The sequence below is a fragment of the Mixophyes fleayi genome, chromosome 11 (genome assembly GCF_038048845.1).
Source record: "Mixophyes fleayi isolate aMixFle1 chromosome 11, aMixFle1.hap1, whole genome shotgun sequence".
Taxonomy (NCBI): Eukaryota; Metazoa; Chordata; class Amphibia; order Anura; family Limnodynastidae; genus Mixophyes; species Mixophyes fleayi.
Window position 1 is genome coordinate 26,656,123 of NC_134412.1, and position 18,207 is coordinate 26,674,329.

The following is an 18,207-nucleotide window of genomic DNA, read 5'->3' on the forward strand; positions in this document are numbered from 1 at the left end:
ATACTTTGTGTTTGATGGTATTCTATGGATTTCACAACACATTTTTTTATTAGTGTGGATTAATTCTCTTTGTAGGTGGGGTGAATTATTTTTCTGCTTGTGGCAACACTTAAATACTGTTCCTATTCCTTATACGAGCCAGGAATAAATGATGCACCTTTTAAATCTGACTCCCTACAATGTGTTCCCCGTTAATCATGTACCAGTGTCGGTCGAATCAGTTGGCCTTATTACAAGCCGCTGGTAAATGCATTTCCTGCATGTTCTACCGAACCAAGCCTCTAGCAGAATAGTTGTAATATTTATTTTGTTGAACAATTTTAGTATTTATCTTGTAGAATTTTTTGCGTCGGATTAAAACCAGAGCACTTCCATGCCCTATAGATACATAGTTTTAAAAGTGATGCTTATATCAATTTGTATGTTCTGCTTTTAGCATTTTTACCAATGCAGAAGAAATAGGATAAACGGTGGATGCAGACTTTTTGTGGGCTGATCCAGTAATCATGAGAATGCAGCCTATCCGTTTACTAGTAGTGCCTTGTGAATTATGGTTAGTGACGTCGCTGTCCAGCTTAATGATAAAAAGATGGGTTCCAACCAGGGTCAGGCTGGGCTGGGCTGGGTGGCAGGGGGGCATTTGCCCCTCGGACTGGTCCCACAGTGGGTTACCTTGGGCTGGCTCACTGGGCCACTTGCATTTTTTTTCCTTTAAAATGTTCCTAATAGGCTACTGAGTCGAGTCTTGCCCCCTCGTCCAAAATTTGCAAGCCCTCCCCTGGTTCCGACTTATAAGTTCCCAGTAAATACTACTTGTAGAAATCCAACTTCTGTTCCTCAGTACTTCATCTAATCAGTAGAAAATAATCCTGACGCTCAAAAATGAAACCCACATTCTTGCGGTCGAATGAAAATCGTCAAATAGGAAGTGGGAACGCGGCATTACAGATCTGATAGGTTATTTTGGTTTCGAAGCAGCTGTTGAATAAAACCACTTCCTTGAAAATAAAATGTGGTGAATGGGTTAGACATTGCTGCTTTGTCCTAAGCAAACAGATATTTGTCTGTTTTATGCTAATATTGCAACAATCTGTCAGATACAGAAGTCTGCAGAATGTTTGTTCATGCAATGTGCAGAAATCACTAAGTGGGTTAATGATGATGACTCAGAAATATATTTGTAAACGATATATTGGGAACAATACCTCATTTACCACTAATCTTTTCAAATCGGTAATTTTTCAGCGTAGTGTCCCTTTAAGCTGACACCATAGTAGATTGTTGGTTTATAACCTCCAGCCTGTTCTGGAAAGAAGACAATAGTTCAGAAACTTTGTGTCATATTTCATGAACTGAAGGTGCGTCCACTCCCCTGGGGCAGTCCGTACAAGAATGAGCTGAGGGGGACTCTGGTTAGCAAGGGTGGAGTATATACCGTAAACTAATAGGGGGATGAGTGGCGCCATGCCAAAATAGAGTGCTGAAAAGTAGTTTGTTCGGCCAGGACATTATGGCCACACCTGGAAATACTCTACAGACCTGTAATTATTAACAAAACAAAGTTACAGTAGAAAAAAATAAATGTTTCATGTAAGAAATGTTTAAACTTTTTTTTTTACCTGAGCTCTTTTTATTTATTTTTATTTTTAGGGGGGGGGGGTATCAATTCTTTTGTGGGTTCACTGGGTCTTTATAAAAATCCATTATCTCGATGTCTATTAATTCAGTCCATTATCCCTGTGCTGGCTTTCAAGGGTTGTAGGCATGTTTCGACTAATAACTGATAATAATACTAGCTACATATTGCTTTCAGTACAGTGACGGTAACAAATCTTAGAGCCTGAGCAGCCTATTAATTATAGGGAGAAAAGCCTTAGATATGGCAAAATTAGGAGTTTTTGTTGGTATTTGGGCTTCACCAGGCTGGTGAAGATTATTGCCCACCATGGTCGGCCCGGGGCCTCTGGCCTATTTAACAAGGACAAGTACCACCGCTGTACTCCTGTCACAATCTCAGGATGGGGATTGCTGAGGTCAGCAAAGGACAAAAATGCTTTATTGCTCAAATGAAGCATTTTTTTATTTTTATTTTTTATTTTTTACCTTTTATTATTTTTATAAATTGAGTTTGGGCTTCCAGCACAGTCTGCATGTGTGAGCCTGTAAGCCAGCTTATGTATGTGTAGATTGACCCCAGGCAGGCGGTAAGAGTCCTCTTAGCACTGCCAGCCAGTATCGCCAGGGAGTGGAGCATCGCTCAGCTGCCCCAGCATCATTGTCTTCTTAAATTAAAGAAAAGAAGATTTTCTATCTCTGCAGTAAGCAGCAGTGGAGAATCTTCCATATCTCCCCATAATATTGATAAATCGACCCCGTAGTGAAAAGAGCTACTGCAGTAACAACGACCATGCTAGCTTAGAGGGCTATATATACTGTTCCAACACTAAAACCGTAAAACTAAAGGCACATGAGCCAAGTACAATCTGATATCTGAGAACGCTCCTTAAAGCTACGTAGATTTGAAGCAATTTGGTTATAGTGTCCCTCTAAGTAACAAGTCAACAATGGCTTTTTAGACTTTCTATGGCAAGTTGCACTGATTACTAGATTATATTTGTTTCTATTCTCATGTTACGTATATCTTCACTCCGCACACACTGATGAATGAGCAATAACAAGAAGCTTAGTGGAGTTGGACATACGATATGTTACTGTATCACACGTTGGTTTATATGTTACAATACGTCTGAGCCACGGCAGAGCAATACGGAGGTTATAAGAGGAAGTATATGCGATTGTTGCTTTAGTCACCAATGTATTTATTTATATGTAATATTATTGGGGTGTATATAGGTCAGACAACTATACGGTCAATTTTCTGTATTTAATTCCTATCTGCAGAGGTTTCTGAATACTTAGTTTATGTTGTTCTTGTGCTCATGTTACAGGATCAGGTAGCGAAAGATAAAGCTCTGCAGAGCATGGCAGCAATGTCTTCTGCGCAGCTTATCTCTGCAACAGCCATTCAGAATAAGCTGGTGCCCAGTATATCACAGTCCCCATTCCCACCCAACGCAGGGGTAAGTGCTCACCAAGATGACTGATTTGCCTGTTTGAGAACTGTTGGTTGCATTTAAAATAAAAATAAATATATTTATATATTTTTTTTTTAAAAAATATTTTTTGTCACAACTAGAGAAAAGTAGGGTAGAGGTGGAGAGGGGGGGATGCGGCCGGCTTATACCGTAGCGTGGTATGCTTCTTTTTTTTTTTGTAGGCTGTATGTGTAGCCACAACTTTAATCACTTAGTAGAAATTCACTTAGTATCTAATGAAATCTTGCTTAACTCAATACACCATTTACTGAGAGGTTCTTAGTACCTCCTGGTTGATTGAGAGCTCGTTGACCTATATGCACTGGGAAGTTGGGTAAAATGCATGAAAACTAACGCACGCTTTAGAGGCCTGTTTGTGGTGCGTTTGTGAGGTGTTTGTGCTTTTACGATATACAATCTATAGTAGTCCCTAATAAACCATTTGTGCTACTTTTAATATTACCAATGACACTTCAAAGCTGTACTAATGTCCACTGGCTACTACTCAACTTAGTAGATATGATTATATATCTTGTATAGTAATGTTCAATAGTGGACTATTTTTTATTTTATTTTATACATTAAACACATTAAATGTGTTTTAGTTTTTTTTATTGGGTACGATTGTTAGCTGTGAAATGAAATGTGTGTGATTGAATATGGTCTAGATGGTTAACCTCCTCTCTTTACTTTGTCTAGTCTCCAGACTTTTTCCAGTTCTGGCCCGGAGGAGCTGGCCCGCCCCGGCCCACACAGGAGTAAGTATTCATAAGACCAGCCCTGACAATATCCTCTCCGAATTTAGAGTCATTGTGCCTGATTTAAAGCTGAACGCTGCTTGTTTTAAAAAGCGCACAGAACTAGGGCGTAGTTCCCACCGTATTCAAATCCAAGCGGATCTCAAGGTGCATCTCAATATGAATCTGAGTGTAAGTACGCTGTGCCTAAACAGTACTTGCCATATAGTAACAGACAGAACAGAGTGCAGTATATGCACAATTGTATGAGCAATATACTATAAGGTCACTCTACTGTATAATCATTAATAAAAAATATGGTTGGTTAAAAATATTCTTTCTCATTTTTTTTTTTTTTTGCATTAAATACATAAATTACATTAAATGCATAAATCAAGATGTTCAGAATGCATACTCTATATACAATGCATTTTTATGGTCTATCTTGCATACACATAGGCAAACCGAGTGGGGGGTGGTTCCTTGTGCCTGGAAACCCCCCTCCCAGCCTGGGGTACTGTATGCTTGAGGTAGCTGGACCCTGCCCTGGTACAGCCACTTTGCAGCTTGTGTGCAGATCGTTTCTGTCTGCACTGTTCACAGCCATCTCTCCCCAACAAGTATTGCAAGCAGCACGAACAGGTAGGAGAGAGCAGAACAGTCCGTCATCTGTTCTGACACACTCAGTCAGGACTTTGTCCTGATTGTAGGGACAGTTGGGAGGTATGTCCCGATTCACACGGCTCTGCTCGAAAAGGGAGAGTTGTGTGCTCCGAACAGTGGCGCACGCAGCATTGCCCGTGTATATGATGGAGATAGGAAGAGTTGGAGAGCAGCCAAGCACTGTCTAAAATTATAGCCATTCCCTGAAGCATTCTGGCCACGCCCACTGGTGGTGTGGCATGAAAACCCCTCTACAAATCCTGCATTTGCGCCTGACACATGCTCTTTACATATGTGTAGTTGTCAGTGCAAAGACTATGCCGTACCAGTAAGCACTGTCAGTCAGCACTTACGCCCCATAGCTGGTGCAAATAATACATCTAAAATCAAGCGTACTTCAGAAGCACGTATACGGGTTGACGTTGGAACGTGAATCAGACCCATTATCTGTAGAACATGGCAGACCTCTGCTAGAGCTTGGTTTCCTTTCACCCACTGTGAACCATAGATAGGGTTTCAAAAGTGAAACGAACACCTAAATGTGAGGTTCAAACATAACATCTGTATAATGGGGGAAAACATGACAAATATTTTTTTTACGTCCATAAACTTGTACTTTAATCTCTGGTAAAAACTGCACGTTTCTGTCACTATTTGAGCACAACGTGGGGCTCTGGAGTTGGAGAGATCGATTTCATGGAAAAACCGTCTCTCTGGCCGCGCATAATAACATAATAGTGTTATCATAACAATGATCTATCTTTATGATATTGTGTTCAATCTCTCTCTCTCTTTATTTCACATAAACTGCTTCCTGGAGAAAGGAGTCAAAGGTGAATTTGTTTCCAGCTTGTTCATTCACTCATGTTTATTTTATCATTTGTATTATTTTCTTTAGTGTTAAGCCGTTTTCCCAGCCTCCATACCCCCTGCAGCCTGCTCCCCCTCCTCCTGCTGTACCAGGTATAAAGTATTTTTCATATATTTTTTATCTAAACTTAAATTTTACTCTGCTTTTTAGTTTTGATCCTTCCTTCACTTCTTACTTGTGTAAATCTTAACAACCCTGTATCCTCTATAAAGAAGAGTGGCAGTTTTTCCCTGGCAACAGATATGAGAGCAAAAAGACAGTGGTACCAAAGTGAGGAAGAGATAGCAAAGAGCGTTTAGGTACATGGGATCTTGCAGCAAAGGTTTCTAACCCGTCTTTGCTCAGTTTCATGTGAACACGTGATGTTTATCAACTATAAGCCCATACTTGCCAACTTTTGACAAGTGAATTTCGGGAGATCTCGGGCAGGGGGCTTGGTTGGAGGGAGGGGACGGGGCATGGTCAATCGCGTCATTTTGGCCCCACCCCCATCATTTTGACGTGGGGGGTGGATTGCGTCATTGCGTCATTTTGGCAAGTAGATTCCAGTATGCGTGATACTTGCCTGCTCTCCCAGGAGTCCAGAAGACGTACCCGGATTTCGGGAGTCTCCCGGACATTCCGGGAGAGTTGGCAAGTATGTATAAGCCTTGTTCAACAAGGAGTCGGTAATATTTGTTTTTGGTTGGATACTGGGTGTGGGTAGTACACTAACTGACTCTCCTGGGACATCTTATCAACACCTATAGACTCTCCTTCCATCCTGTATAAGCCTTAAGAAGGGAACTTTTTTAGAGTAACAGCTGGGGAAATAGTATTAGTCTATCATTTGTATAAATGTATATTATTCCTTTGCTCCGTAGTGTGCAATGCTAGCATGTCTCTAGGTTTTATTTTACCTCTAGTTTTTTATGCTTTTAGGTTATAATGCAAGTCCTGCCAGCCTCTCCCCATTACCAACAGGGCCTGCGTGGCAGGGGCGTTCCATCGGAACACCCAAACTGCGTTTAGTTGAATTCTTGGCCTTTATGGAGCAGCAAGGAGAGCCTGATGCAGTGAGTATAAGCCAGTGGGAACTGTCATGGGTGGGAAGAGCTATTTGTATGTATTGGGACCAGTTGGGAGCTAAAGGATCCTTGTACCCCGTTTAACAATGGGATGTGATCATAACATCCTAGTGTTGTGAGTCAGAAGTTGGGATTCCCAGTTTTTGATATCGAAAATCTTTAACACTGGATGCTAAGAAGAGGCCTTGTGTTGACTTTTATTGTCAGCCAAACTAAGTAAAGACCAACCAAGAGTTTAAGGTGCATAACTATAGAGTCTATCAAAGGTGTGACCACGGCAAGCAGAAACACAGAATAATAATAATAATAAGCACAAAGATAATTTATTCTAACTAAAAGTATACAACTGTGTAAAAAGTTCTTCTTGCCTTTATGTAGAGGTGCAGATATCTAATCAGAAGTCAACATTTCGGGCCAAACACAGGGCACATTTTCAAGACCGTTCCATGCAGTATATTATAGTGCTGCCTATCCTTTTGGTTTTTTTTATGTCGGACAAGAACATGGTCCTGACAATATTGGACTCTATCTTCATCGGCCTGTGTTTGTGTTGGTTGATCGATCGGAAACATGGGGCAGTTATGTTGAGTTTTCTGCATACCAAGCTAATAACAGGGATTTACTAAAATTGCCTTTCCATTTGTGTATCGAAAAACATTTCCTGTGCTTGAATATTGGATAAAATCTACTTGTTCGGAGCTAAAAGTGCAGCTGTTTAATTAAAAGTACAATAAGGTTTCAAATCTTTATTTTAAATGTGACAGTGCTAATGCACCAAATATGGGGTTTTGGGTATGCACGTCAGTGAAAACAAACTTCTAAAAATTACCTAACCCATTATCTCCTGAATGGAAGTCACTCCTCAGGAGTAATTATGGCTATTTACTCATGGTCGGTTTTTAACACCTGCCTATGGTGCATCACCTTGCACTGCATTTACTGATGGGTAGCTTGGTTATCCTTCACAAATGTGTTTATATTGTAACTTATATTGACTACTTCAGATTGTAGGTAGTAAACTGCTCGGCTAATGTTTTGTGCCACGGAACTCTCTCAACAGTACAACAAACACCTGTACGTGCACATCAGTCAGTCCAATCCTTCCTACAACGATGCGTTGTTGGAGTCTGTGGATGTCCGTCAGATCTATGACAAGTTTCCAGAGAAGAAGGGAGGACTTAAAGAACTCTACGAAAAGGGACCACCCAACGCCTTCTTTTTGGTCAAGTTCTGGGTAAGACACGCCAATTAAACTTTGATTTGTTGTTTTGGCTTTAGTTAAGCCTTGGCCCATGAAATGGTCATCCGGACAGGATGGTGATCATGTCTATTTTGCCCCAAAAATTTACAATGTTCCAAAATGACTTCTGTTCTCTCCACAAAAGCTTTGTTTGTGCAAATTCTGCTATTTTGCAAATACATAGTGATTTTATTATTTGTGACTGAGATTGTTCAGCACCATTTTATTGAATAAGCCTCATTGTCTTCTCTTCAATTATCTGTTACTCTCCTGGCAGGCTGACCTCAACACCAGCATTCAGGATGAACCAGGCGTGTTCTATGGTGTAAGCAGTCAATACGAGAGCCCTGAGAACATGACTATCTCTTGCTCCTCCAAAGTTTGCTCCTTTGGAAAACAAGTGGTGGAAAAAGTAGAGGTGAGATATTCATCTGGGTACACAACAGTGCTTAGTAAGGAGTATAAAATATTGTGTTACTGTTTTGTCTTACATGGAAATGACTAAGCATGTAGTTATCAGATCAGTTCTTGGTTGTGATGAGAGTCCAGTATAGAAGTAGGACTAGGCCCCAAAAAGGATACCTTCATTTGAAACCTCTGTGTTAACATCTACTACATTTCAAAGTAATAAATGGATATTTTACGTTGACTTGTATTGAGAATTTTCATTGGGTGGTCCTGTCCTAGACTTGGATAACAGAGAACTTTCTCTCCGGGTAATAATGTTTTACATGTTCTTAAGGGGCTTCGTCCATAAATGATTGCTTTGAGAACCTCTTCTAGAAGACTGGACAAGTGAATGAAGTCTAATACAATTATTAGATGTCTACATTAGATGTCTAGCACACTGCTAATATGTGGCGTATGTCCTCGTTGATCCACAGACAGAGTATGCCCGGTTTGAAAACGGCCGTTTCCTGTATCGCATCCACCGCTCACCCATGTGTGAATATCTCATCAACTTCATCCACAAATTAAAGCAGCTTCCAGAAAAATACATGATGAACAGTGTGTTAGAAAATTTCACTATACTACAGGTAAAAGTGGGAAACGGGACATAGAGAAACTTTACTACGCAGTGGCGCACGCAGGGGGGGTGGGGGGTTTCTGGGTCTCCAGGAACACCTCCCCTCCGCTAAAAAAAAGTACCCTACATAGCGGCACAGTACTATACAGCACCGCCGCGGACGCTTCTTTGACAGCGCCGCGGCTGCTGTATAGTACAGTGCTGCCGAAACGGAGATGCTGCGCATGCGCGGCAGCTCTCTCGCTTTTTTTTTTTTGGGGTGGAGGGGAAACCCCCCCTTAAAAATCCTCCGTGCGCCCCTGTTACGGTATTTAATTTTAAATGTATTTTCTGAACCATAAATTGTAAATGCAAAACATATCCCGGCCTGGCATTTAGGAGGGGCAATGTAGAGCCAAATGGCTTCCACCTCTTCTGAGTAGTTCCATCGGACTTGCCTGTTGACCGACACAGTGCTCCTCTGCAATCGCTTTCAAGAGTATTATTGGCTCAAAGAGAAGAATGTGGTCCATGTATAATGAATTGAATCCGAGCAGTCACCCAAAATATTTTTATTTTATTATTGACAAATGTATACTTTATTTGTCTAAAAAATATACAAAAAAATCAATAAAGGCATTACATTCACATGTGCTGCGTCGCGGCGCAGTCTAAACGCAGTACACCGTGTAACATACAGTAAATCAGTCATACATTATAACACAATACAAGACATTTGGCATACAGGATGACATCCGACCTACACTATCAAGTACTGCACTATTCATTCATTAGTTAAACAAGACAACTCTTTCAACAAAGAACAATTGGTGTGAGGTGGGGGAAGCGGTGATGAGGGTAAGGGAGGGTGATCCAGGCACAAAGCTTGATTGCTAAACAGGCACATATAAGGGATAGGTACATTCAAGTGGTTTGATGGGGGAAGGAGGTTAAGTCAGGGGAATCACAGGCCCAAGGCTTTATTGTAATACAGACACGTATAGGGAGAAGGGGAGAAGCTCCAACAGTGTACACTGGTATATTCAATGTAATGTATAGAAAGTGATTGGCAAGCATCTGTACATGCTGGATTGCAATGGATTATAGTCACAGGAAGTTCTTACAATTGAATATTTCATATTTCAAAAGAACAAATTTATAAGCTTTGTATTAGTGCTTAAAAGTAGTGGTGTAAAGATCCACAGCTTCGCTCCACGCTCCTTGTAAACAATCCCCATTGTGTTTAAATCTGAATGACTGCTAAACAGACGTGGGGGTATATTTACTAAACTGCGGGTTTGAAAAGTGGAGATGTTGCCTATAGCAACCAATCAGATTCTAGTTTTTAGTTCATTCTGCAAAATGACAGCTAGAATCTGATTGGTTGCTATAGGCAACATCTCCACTTTTTCAAACCTAAAGTTTTAGTAAATATACCCAGTGGTGTTGAGTGAAGTTTGCTTTTATGTTTACCTCACTACTGAAGATTATTTCTGTTGCCAATTTTATTTTGCCTGTTTGTCTTTTTTCAGGTGGTTACAAATCGAGACACCCAAGAGTTGCTTCTCTGCATAGCTTACGTATTTGAAGTGTCCACCAGCGAACACGGAGCTCAGCATCATATCTATAGGCTGGTGAAAGACTGAGCTGTAAAGAACCCTTCCCCATGACTCGGCCATGTAGGACTTGGCTGTTTTTTGGCAATCTTGGTGGCATCTCGTGTTCTTCTTGAACCTCTCGACACTTCCTGGGAGAGGATATCTAGAAAGTGGGGATGGGACCCTTAAAAGGATGCATGGACATGAGGGGAAGGGCCACAAAACCACAAAGACCTCACCCTAACAGAACCTTCTGTGTTATGTTTTGAGCCAAAAGGAATATATATAAATATCTATATATATATATAAATATAAATATATGTTTGTGTGTGAAACAGTTTCCAGACCGGGGAAACCATGTAGAAGCCGCAGCTGTCATAATTTTTAATGTTTCTTTTTTGTTTTTTGTTTTTTACATTATATTGCTGCCAAGTGCATCAGATCACGGTACGGCGCCAATTTAAGAATACGGTGTGGGGATCGGAGACTCGTATCAGCACTCCTCCTCTCACTTATTTTTATTATTATTTTTTTTTTAAATCTAGCTTCTCGAACCCCACTGAAATGTAACTCTTGCACTTTCCGTGGTCAAAACATTGTAGCTATCTATAGTCACCATATTTTTTATTTTATTTTTTACATTTTTTTTTTTAGCCCACTAAAGTTTTTTTTGTTTTGTTTTGTTAATAAGAGGCTTGCACAGTATTTTAATCTGGTTCACTTTTCAACCCCATGTTGCGTGGCCAGTTCGTAAGACTAAGATATCATATTTAACATAGGGAGTAGCAGAAAGCAAATTCTACTGTGTTGGGAGGTTTGATGCACCTTTTGGTCTTAAATATGTGAGAATGTTAAACCATCCTGGTGCATGTAATCCCCATTATGGACTTGTGAAGAGATTTGGAAGTCAAAAAAAGTGGTATATAATGTGACTTAATGGTTAGTTAAGCAGTTCTACTTGCCAAGAAAATGTATACTTTCAGTAACCAGCCAAGAAATGATTAAGCATTGCCATCTGGTCCACGTGAGGTCTTGTTGAGTAGGAATGAAAGACCAATCGGCTGCTTTTATTTCCAAGTGCTTTGACAGTACTCAGACTGGGGGCTTCCCGCGGGTGTCATTGTGTGGCACTTGTAACAAGTCACCCTAAAGAAAAACAATGAGAGACTTGCCATGAAGATGAATGCGAAAGACTTTTGGTATTGACCCAGTTGGACTATTGTAATGTAGGACCACAAGAAAGAAATGTATAGTGACTCTCGCCCTTGTGTCACAAATTCAGTGCCTAAAACGAAAGTGGAAAAAAAGACATATATATATATATATTTTTTGTATTGAAAAGCCAAGTTTTTTTTCCTGAGTGGATTTGATATTGTGCCATGAAAATAATAATGAAAAATGTACTTAACTGCCAGCCCGCATCCTGAAAGTTCCTCCCAGCACTCCAGAAGATGTCCAGAATGTGAGGTGGATCAGTCCTTTATTAAAATTTAGAGAAGATTTGTCATTTATACTAGAATATGTTGGGTTTTATTGGGAAGTGACGGGAGTAATATTGACGTTCCTTTTGCTTGCCAAAGGTGGAATGGGAGATGTGTGCTATAGAGTGTTTGGTGTATCTTCTCAGACAAAAACAAAGAATTGGGGCATTTAATGGTTCAAAAGGCTGTTAATTAGTACTTAAGAGTATTCTGAGACCTCAAGATTGTCCCCAAACCCTCAAATGATGTTCTTATGTATGCCACTACTGTCAAATGCATGGACTTAATAAATGTACTTGATGCCTAGGAGGTAAGATAGACATGAACAGCTTTAGGTCACCTTTAAACATTTGCTGTTGGGGTAGAATGCTAAAACAAGACAACACAGAGCTCTCCTACAGCAGGTTGGTCAAACCAAAGATATACCTACTATGCGTATCTACTGATCTTCTCTCCACTCCTGATTTTGATGATGTCTTTTTATTGTGGACACTTCTAAAACTATTTTATGTTCTCAGCAGTAAAGTTAGGTTGAAAAACAAACCTAAACCACCTACTTTTAGATTAATTAAGCACTCTTGTCTGTTGACGTGTGCAACTGCCACCATAGCTCTGAATGAGGGTCATGTTTAACCCTCTGCCATATTCATTCTTGTTGTATAGGTCATGGATTTTCCTCAAGGGGTCCCCTATTTATTGGGTTTAAATCAAGTGGGAAGTTTACATGAAGGAACATAAATGGCTAAAAACAGTTTTTGGTGAATCTGGAAGTGCATGTGGAAGCAGATATGTTCTTAGTCCTATGAGATACATTGGAAGGACAACATTGAGCACTGTTAAGTGTTTAACGTCATTAACCAAGTTTCCTGTTTTATTTATCGACAAGTAAAATATGAATTCATCTTAACAAAATTGGCTTACCTATGTTGTATACCATTTGGCTGTAATCACCGTATCAGTATAGATATTTAAGTTAGCAACAGTTTAATAATATTTTTCATCTAGCCATAAAATAGATCTTCTCTTGCACCTCTCTTAAACTTTGAGAGACTCTAACTAAACCTCTAAAATTATCCAATATGTAAAGACAATGTAGTGTTCAAAATGCATCTATAAAATGTGCGTGCTATGTCTAAATTTAAGATATTTGAATGTAATTGTGCCCTGTTAGCCAGCAGAGGGCAGTATGTTCATGAGTCTTGGATGACTTTATGTTGTGTCCTTATAGGGCTCTTTGGTAGTTCTTATGCCAACAAGAAGTTAGGCACGCTCCTTCCCTTACTGAGCAAAGCCTACCTCAAGTATCTTAAGTTTTGATAGGTTCTGGAAAACTATACATGCATATTTGTAGCCCTTTCACCAATATGCAATTTTGTTTTGTTTCCCCTTAGTGTGCCACGTCCTTTTATGTTCTCTGCCATTGAAGTACGCTCATTGCCAATGCTATAGTTGCTCTTGTGAAGTTTTGGCTACCACACTGGCAAGGAGCGAGTCTTTCTGGGATGTGTAGGAGGTGGCGTATCTTCCACAACTACTACATTCATATTATAAGTTTGAGGGAACAAAGTCAAAACACCACCGTTATGTTGTTCTTGTGGTAAGGTATGAACCAATGGGTTGACAGGCTAGTGAAGTTAGTGAGTGATATCAGAATAAACTTTTTGACCCCCCACTTGCCATGCGTTTGCCCTTTTTCCTTTGCCTCTCAGCGTAAAAATACATTTTCAGAAAATAGTTTGCTCTGAGTTTTTTGAGGAAAACCATTATACACAGGAGAAAAACCAGTGGAATTTAATGTATACCCATGTTTGTATTGTGAACAAAACTTTCTTAGTATATAAAATTATTTTACAAAAAAAAAAAGAAAAGTGTTTTTTTTTATTTATGAACATCATTTTTATGGTCAAATCATGAATGCAATATAAATATAAACTAATTGAATTCAATGTGTTGCATTTGTGTATTTTCTCTTGCAAATGGGTATTAATGAGGCAATTGTTGACTCGTGAAAATATCTTGCCTTAAGCTTTTATTAGATGAAGATAAACACAATCTATAGGTATGGTTATTGGGCAAAGACATTTTGCTTGTTTATTTTTCTTTGGTCCTGGGTGCATAAAATTAAGTGGGCAGGGGGGAGCCAAAGTGTACTGTTTACATCAATACAGACTGAACAGAAGCATTTCTGTTTAGCTGGGTTGAAAAGACCTGAACAGAATGGACGTCACTGACACTCCTTAGTTTTGTATCCAGAGATATCTCTGTAAACTAAGAAGAGTGCAGAAGATCCAAATGCCGCTAGACCTGCCTTTTGCGAGACTGAATTCCGTTTGCAGACTGGCAGTGTCCCCTCCACACAGCAAATACACCACCTTTATCTCACTTCAATAGTCTTGTTCAGCAAAAAGAGATCTCATTTGAGCACTGCTCCACAAATTGAGGTGCATCTACATCTGTAGGAACATCTTCTCGACAGTCCTTCCCTCTGCTTGTGCTCCTCCAAAGACACATCTTTCTCCACAAAGCCATGCGTCTTGGAGGAAATCTTCGCTTGCACAAATGGAATGCGCAGCAGGTGAAAGCTGATTTTGACCAAGCATGTTTTTGTTTTTCCTAAATGACCTCTACTGAATACTGCACTGTGAGCTGCAGCACTATATGGCTCCCTGGATCCTATTTGCTGCATGGGGAGGCAGGTCAGGGAAGGGTAGGGGTTTTTTCAAAACTCTTTTAAGGAAATATATTTTATAATTCTGAGCACCCAATGTCAAAAACATTTTTTGTTCAATAACCAGTTATTATGTACAAAATCATCATCATCATTTATTTATATAGCGCCACTAATTCCGCAGCGCTGTACAGAGAACTCACTCACATCAGTCCCTGCCCCATTGGGGTTTACAGTCTAAATTCCCTAATACACATACAGACAGACACAGACAGACTAGGGTCAATTTGTTAGCAGCCAATTTACCTATCAGTATGTTTTTGGAGTGTAGGAGGAAACCCACGCAAAAACGGGGAGAACATACAAACTCCACACAGATAAGGCCATGGTTGGGAATTGAACTCATGACCCCAGTGCTGTAAGGCAGAAATGCTAACCACTTAGCCACCGTGCTGCCCATGTGTTCATCTTGATGTAACAAAAGCGTATCGCAAGATCTTTTCATCAGGTCTGTCAAAGTAAGGCAGGAAAGGGAGGGTGCCTAGTAAACCTGGCACCGAGCGACGGGATCTCTGTCCATTTTGACCACACACCTAGGTGACCAAATTTGATGAGGTTCAGATGTTCGGCGTTTGAGCAGATGGATCTCATTTGGGCATGTTAGTGCCACTGGAAGATGACTGCCCACAGAGCGATAGTGGTCACCTCCTGACAAGATGTGCCAACATACCGGATAAGGATTTTATGGAACTATATTGGTTATTTACTGTATATTTTTATTTCCATGGAAAAATCCTGTGTTTAAAAACAAACTAACCAGTAATTATGCGATGGAATTACTTGGAAGAATCACAAATATATATATATGTACAAGTTTCGGGTGCTTATCAGCACAAACGATCTTTGTGGTAAAGGGGTAGATTCATCAAACCTTTAACAGAAAATGAGGAGGTGTCGCCATTAGCAACCAATCACGTTCTAGCTCTCATTTTCTAGAATGACAGCTAGAATCTGATTGGTTGCTATGAGCAACACCTCCACTTTAGACAGTTTAATAAATCTACCCTAACGTTGTGACTATGGTGGATGCTTTGAATTTCCCTAGGCTTCCTGCTAGTGAATCCCATTGAAGGACTCAATGGGTCAGTCAATCACTCTTGGCCACTCTTTCCAGAAAATGGCTGATGACGACAACAGTAGCTTGTAACAAACTGCAAGCAAGTGTAATTAGAATCTTAACCATCCCTAGTACTATGAGAGCGTGGGGTCTTTTACATGTATTTTTGTGATTGTTACTAGCAGATTTTTATATAAGGCAGATTTTAGATTTATTGATTCATTAACACTGAGCACATCTTCCTATGACATCGGTGTGAGAATTTACAGTAACCTGCGAACTGAAGGCTTATTGTAAGCTGTATATATAGTTTCTCTGTTTCTTTTATTGGTTTTTAGAAAGGACTTGCTATTTGTGACCAGTGCATTGACTATTATCACACTTACACACTACTGCAAGACCACAGCCAGACACTATAGAGCCCAGTACTGTTGTCTATGCAGAATGGTTTCATTACTGCTTAATTCTCTAAAGTCTTGCACATTAGGAGGGATGATAATGGGCTATAACTGAAAACAAACACTGAAGAAAATAACTTTTGCATCATTAAATCTATTCAGGCTGAACACTAGCGGATATTAACCCATACATAGCCATGGAATGGTGTTTACTGAATTGTATTGATATTCTGAGATCTTGTTTAATGGAACTATTGTTGTGTTTTTTTTGTTTTGTTTGTACTTTTTTGACCCTTTATATGTTATATTTTCTTCTCTTTATGAACCATGACTATTTAATACAAAGTATTCCATGAAGAAACCAGAGTGACCCAGTCTTATTGCAAGAATCTGTGTTTTAGTTTATTTTGCAGATTTGCAGATAGCACCATACAGCTTCCAGGTGGAGACTTAACTTATTCCACATCTTATGAAGTCAGGAGATTGGTTTCCACCCTGAGACATTAGCAGCATGACTACTAAATAAACAAATGCTGGTTATATATAGCTCTGTTACGGAAACTGTATATTATTTGAATTTGGTCCCAATTTTATAGACCAGGCCATTAATTGATTGGTAAAAACGACCAGATCACATTTCAACACATTCGTGTGACTCATGGCGCTCATCGCTGCGCTGAATATTGAGGCATGCCGTTCATTTTGGGGAAACGCATGAGACTCTAGTAGGTTAATTGGCTGCAATCAAAATTGACCCTAGTCTCTCTCTCTGTCTGTTTGTGTATGTTAGGGAATTTAGACTGTAAGCTCCAATGGAGCAGGGACTGATGTGAGTTCTCTGTACAGCGCTGCGGAATATATAATTTATATAGTGGTGCTATATAAATAAATGATGATGATGATGACTCTATGTAGTTCACTTGCAGAGATATCACGGCTTGTGGCGCCAACGTGACTGAATTCTATAATCTGATAAACACTACCCTCTCCGACAACACATCCCTAAACAAGACTGCTATGTATAATGTAATTGTCATATTATGATGGTTATGGTTTTTGAGTTGACCACTGCCAATATATGAGCCAGGCTTTGGCTGGCCGTTAAAGTTACTAGAAAATAACTTGTGTGGGGCACTGCATCGGGCTCTTTACCACCTCAGAACCCAAAGTCTGTTTACATCGCTGTGGCCACAGACTTGTTCTTTCTATACCTCATTGAAGGACAGCCCCACAGCTGGGAGTCAAGAGAGCTGACACTATTCAGGCTTACTATGATATTTACTTCAATCTTTAACAGACCACACATGTCCAGGTCTGTACTATTTGCCCATCTGACTGTCTGATTAAACCGTTTGGAGTACTGGGCTACTAGTTCACTTGAACTGTCACTAATCTACATGTATGCTGCATTGTTACTGATTACTGTTTTTTCAATGAATCTCTGCTGCCCTCTAGTAGCCAAACTGCACAACTCCACTACATGCTTCTTTGACCTCACACAGTCTGTAAAAGCTGAGTCTGAGTGAAGAGACACTGTCTGGCTCTCATCTGGCGGCCGGGCAGCCACACCCAGGTCGGCATGGGCTGTCTGTGATCCTGCATGCCTTCAGCAACATATGCTAGAAATGAACTATTCTGTATTCATATTGCGACATGGTGATGCAGTGCTTTGAGTAGCTTTGCTGCCACCTGTTGGCTCCTACACCTGACAACTACTGCCAACTCTGGGGAGCCCCTCCACAGCAACTACTATGAAAGTCCTTCCAAACATCATGGGCTGAGCCCACTTGGGTGCCCCTCCCATGCCGCACTGCCTCAACGGCATGTGGCGCTGGATCGCCTAACTTTTCTATGCCCAGTAATCTTAATTAGCTATAGTTGCTAGTCCTTAAACCTTCAACTCCCGCTCTTCATCGTCATTGTGTACTTCTGTCTGTAGTATACATCATGGCTCCTAAAAAAAGTGAAATCCAATAAAAACCACCTCCAGTCCACTTCTTGACACCGCAGGCCTCTGCCGTTGATGCGGGGAGATCTAAACATTCAGAAACCTCTACAGAGCCTCCCACCTCTCCATCTTTGGAAGAGCCTCTGAATACGGTAAATCTTGACCCTAATGGCCCAATCACAGTTAAAACCATGCAAGCCATGCTTGCTACATTCAGGGTAGAATTGTTATCTGATGTGAGATCATTAATAAAGGAGATTCAACGTGAGGTCACCTCCTTGGGGACCGTACCATTCATCTAGAAGACAAAATGGAAGA

The 18,207-nt window shown here is 40.2% G+C and overlaps 1 protein-coding gene across 6 annotated transcripts in view; it reads left to right on the forward strand.

Annotated features, from left to right (window-relative positions):
• Nucleotides 1-13,704, forward strand: part of TEAD2 (TEA domain transcription factor 2) — a 69,995-nt gene extending 56,291 nt beyond the window's left edge. For 5 of the 6 annotated variants that reach the window (XM_075190647.1, XM_075190650.1, XM_075190649.1 and 2 more), the window contains 8 exons: nucleotides 2,949-3,080; nucleotides 3,795-3,853; nucleotides 5,394-5,458; nucleotides 6,288-6,421; nucleotides 7,494-7,667; nucleotides 7,951-8,091; nucleotides 8,558-8,710; nucleotides 10,212-13,704. In XM_075190647.1, the coding sequence (XP_075046748.1) occupies nucleotides 2,949-3,080; nucleotides 3,795-3,853; nucleotides 5,394-5,458; nucleotides 6,288-6,421; nucleotides 7,494-7,667; nucleotides 7,951-8,091; nucleotides 8,558-8,710; nucleotides 10,212-10,325 (972 nt within the window). In that variant the 3' untranslated portion in view covers nucleotides 10,326-13,704. The remainder of the gene's footprint in view (nucleotides 1-2,948; nucleotides 3,081-3,794; nucleotides 3,854-5,393; nucleotides 5,459-6,287; nucleotides 6,422-7,493; nucleotides 7,668-7,950; nucleotides 8,092-8,557; nucleotides 8,711-10,211) is intronic. The other variant, XM_075190652.1, reaches the window with a different exon arrangement.
• The last annotated feature ends 4,503 nt before the right edge of the window (nucleotides 13,705-18,207 follow it).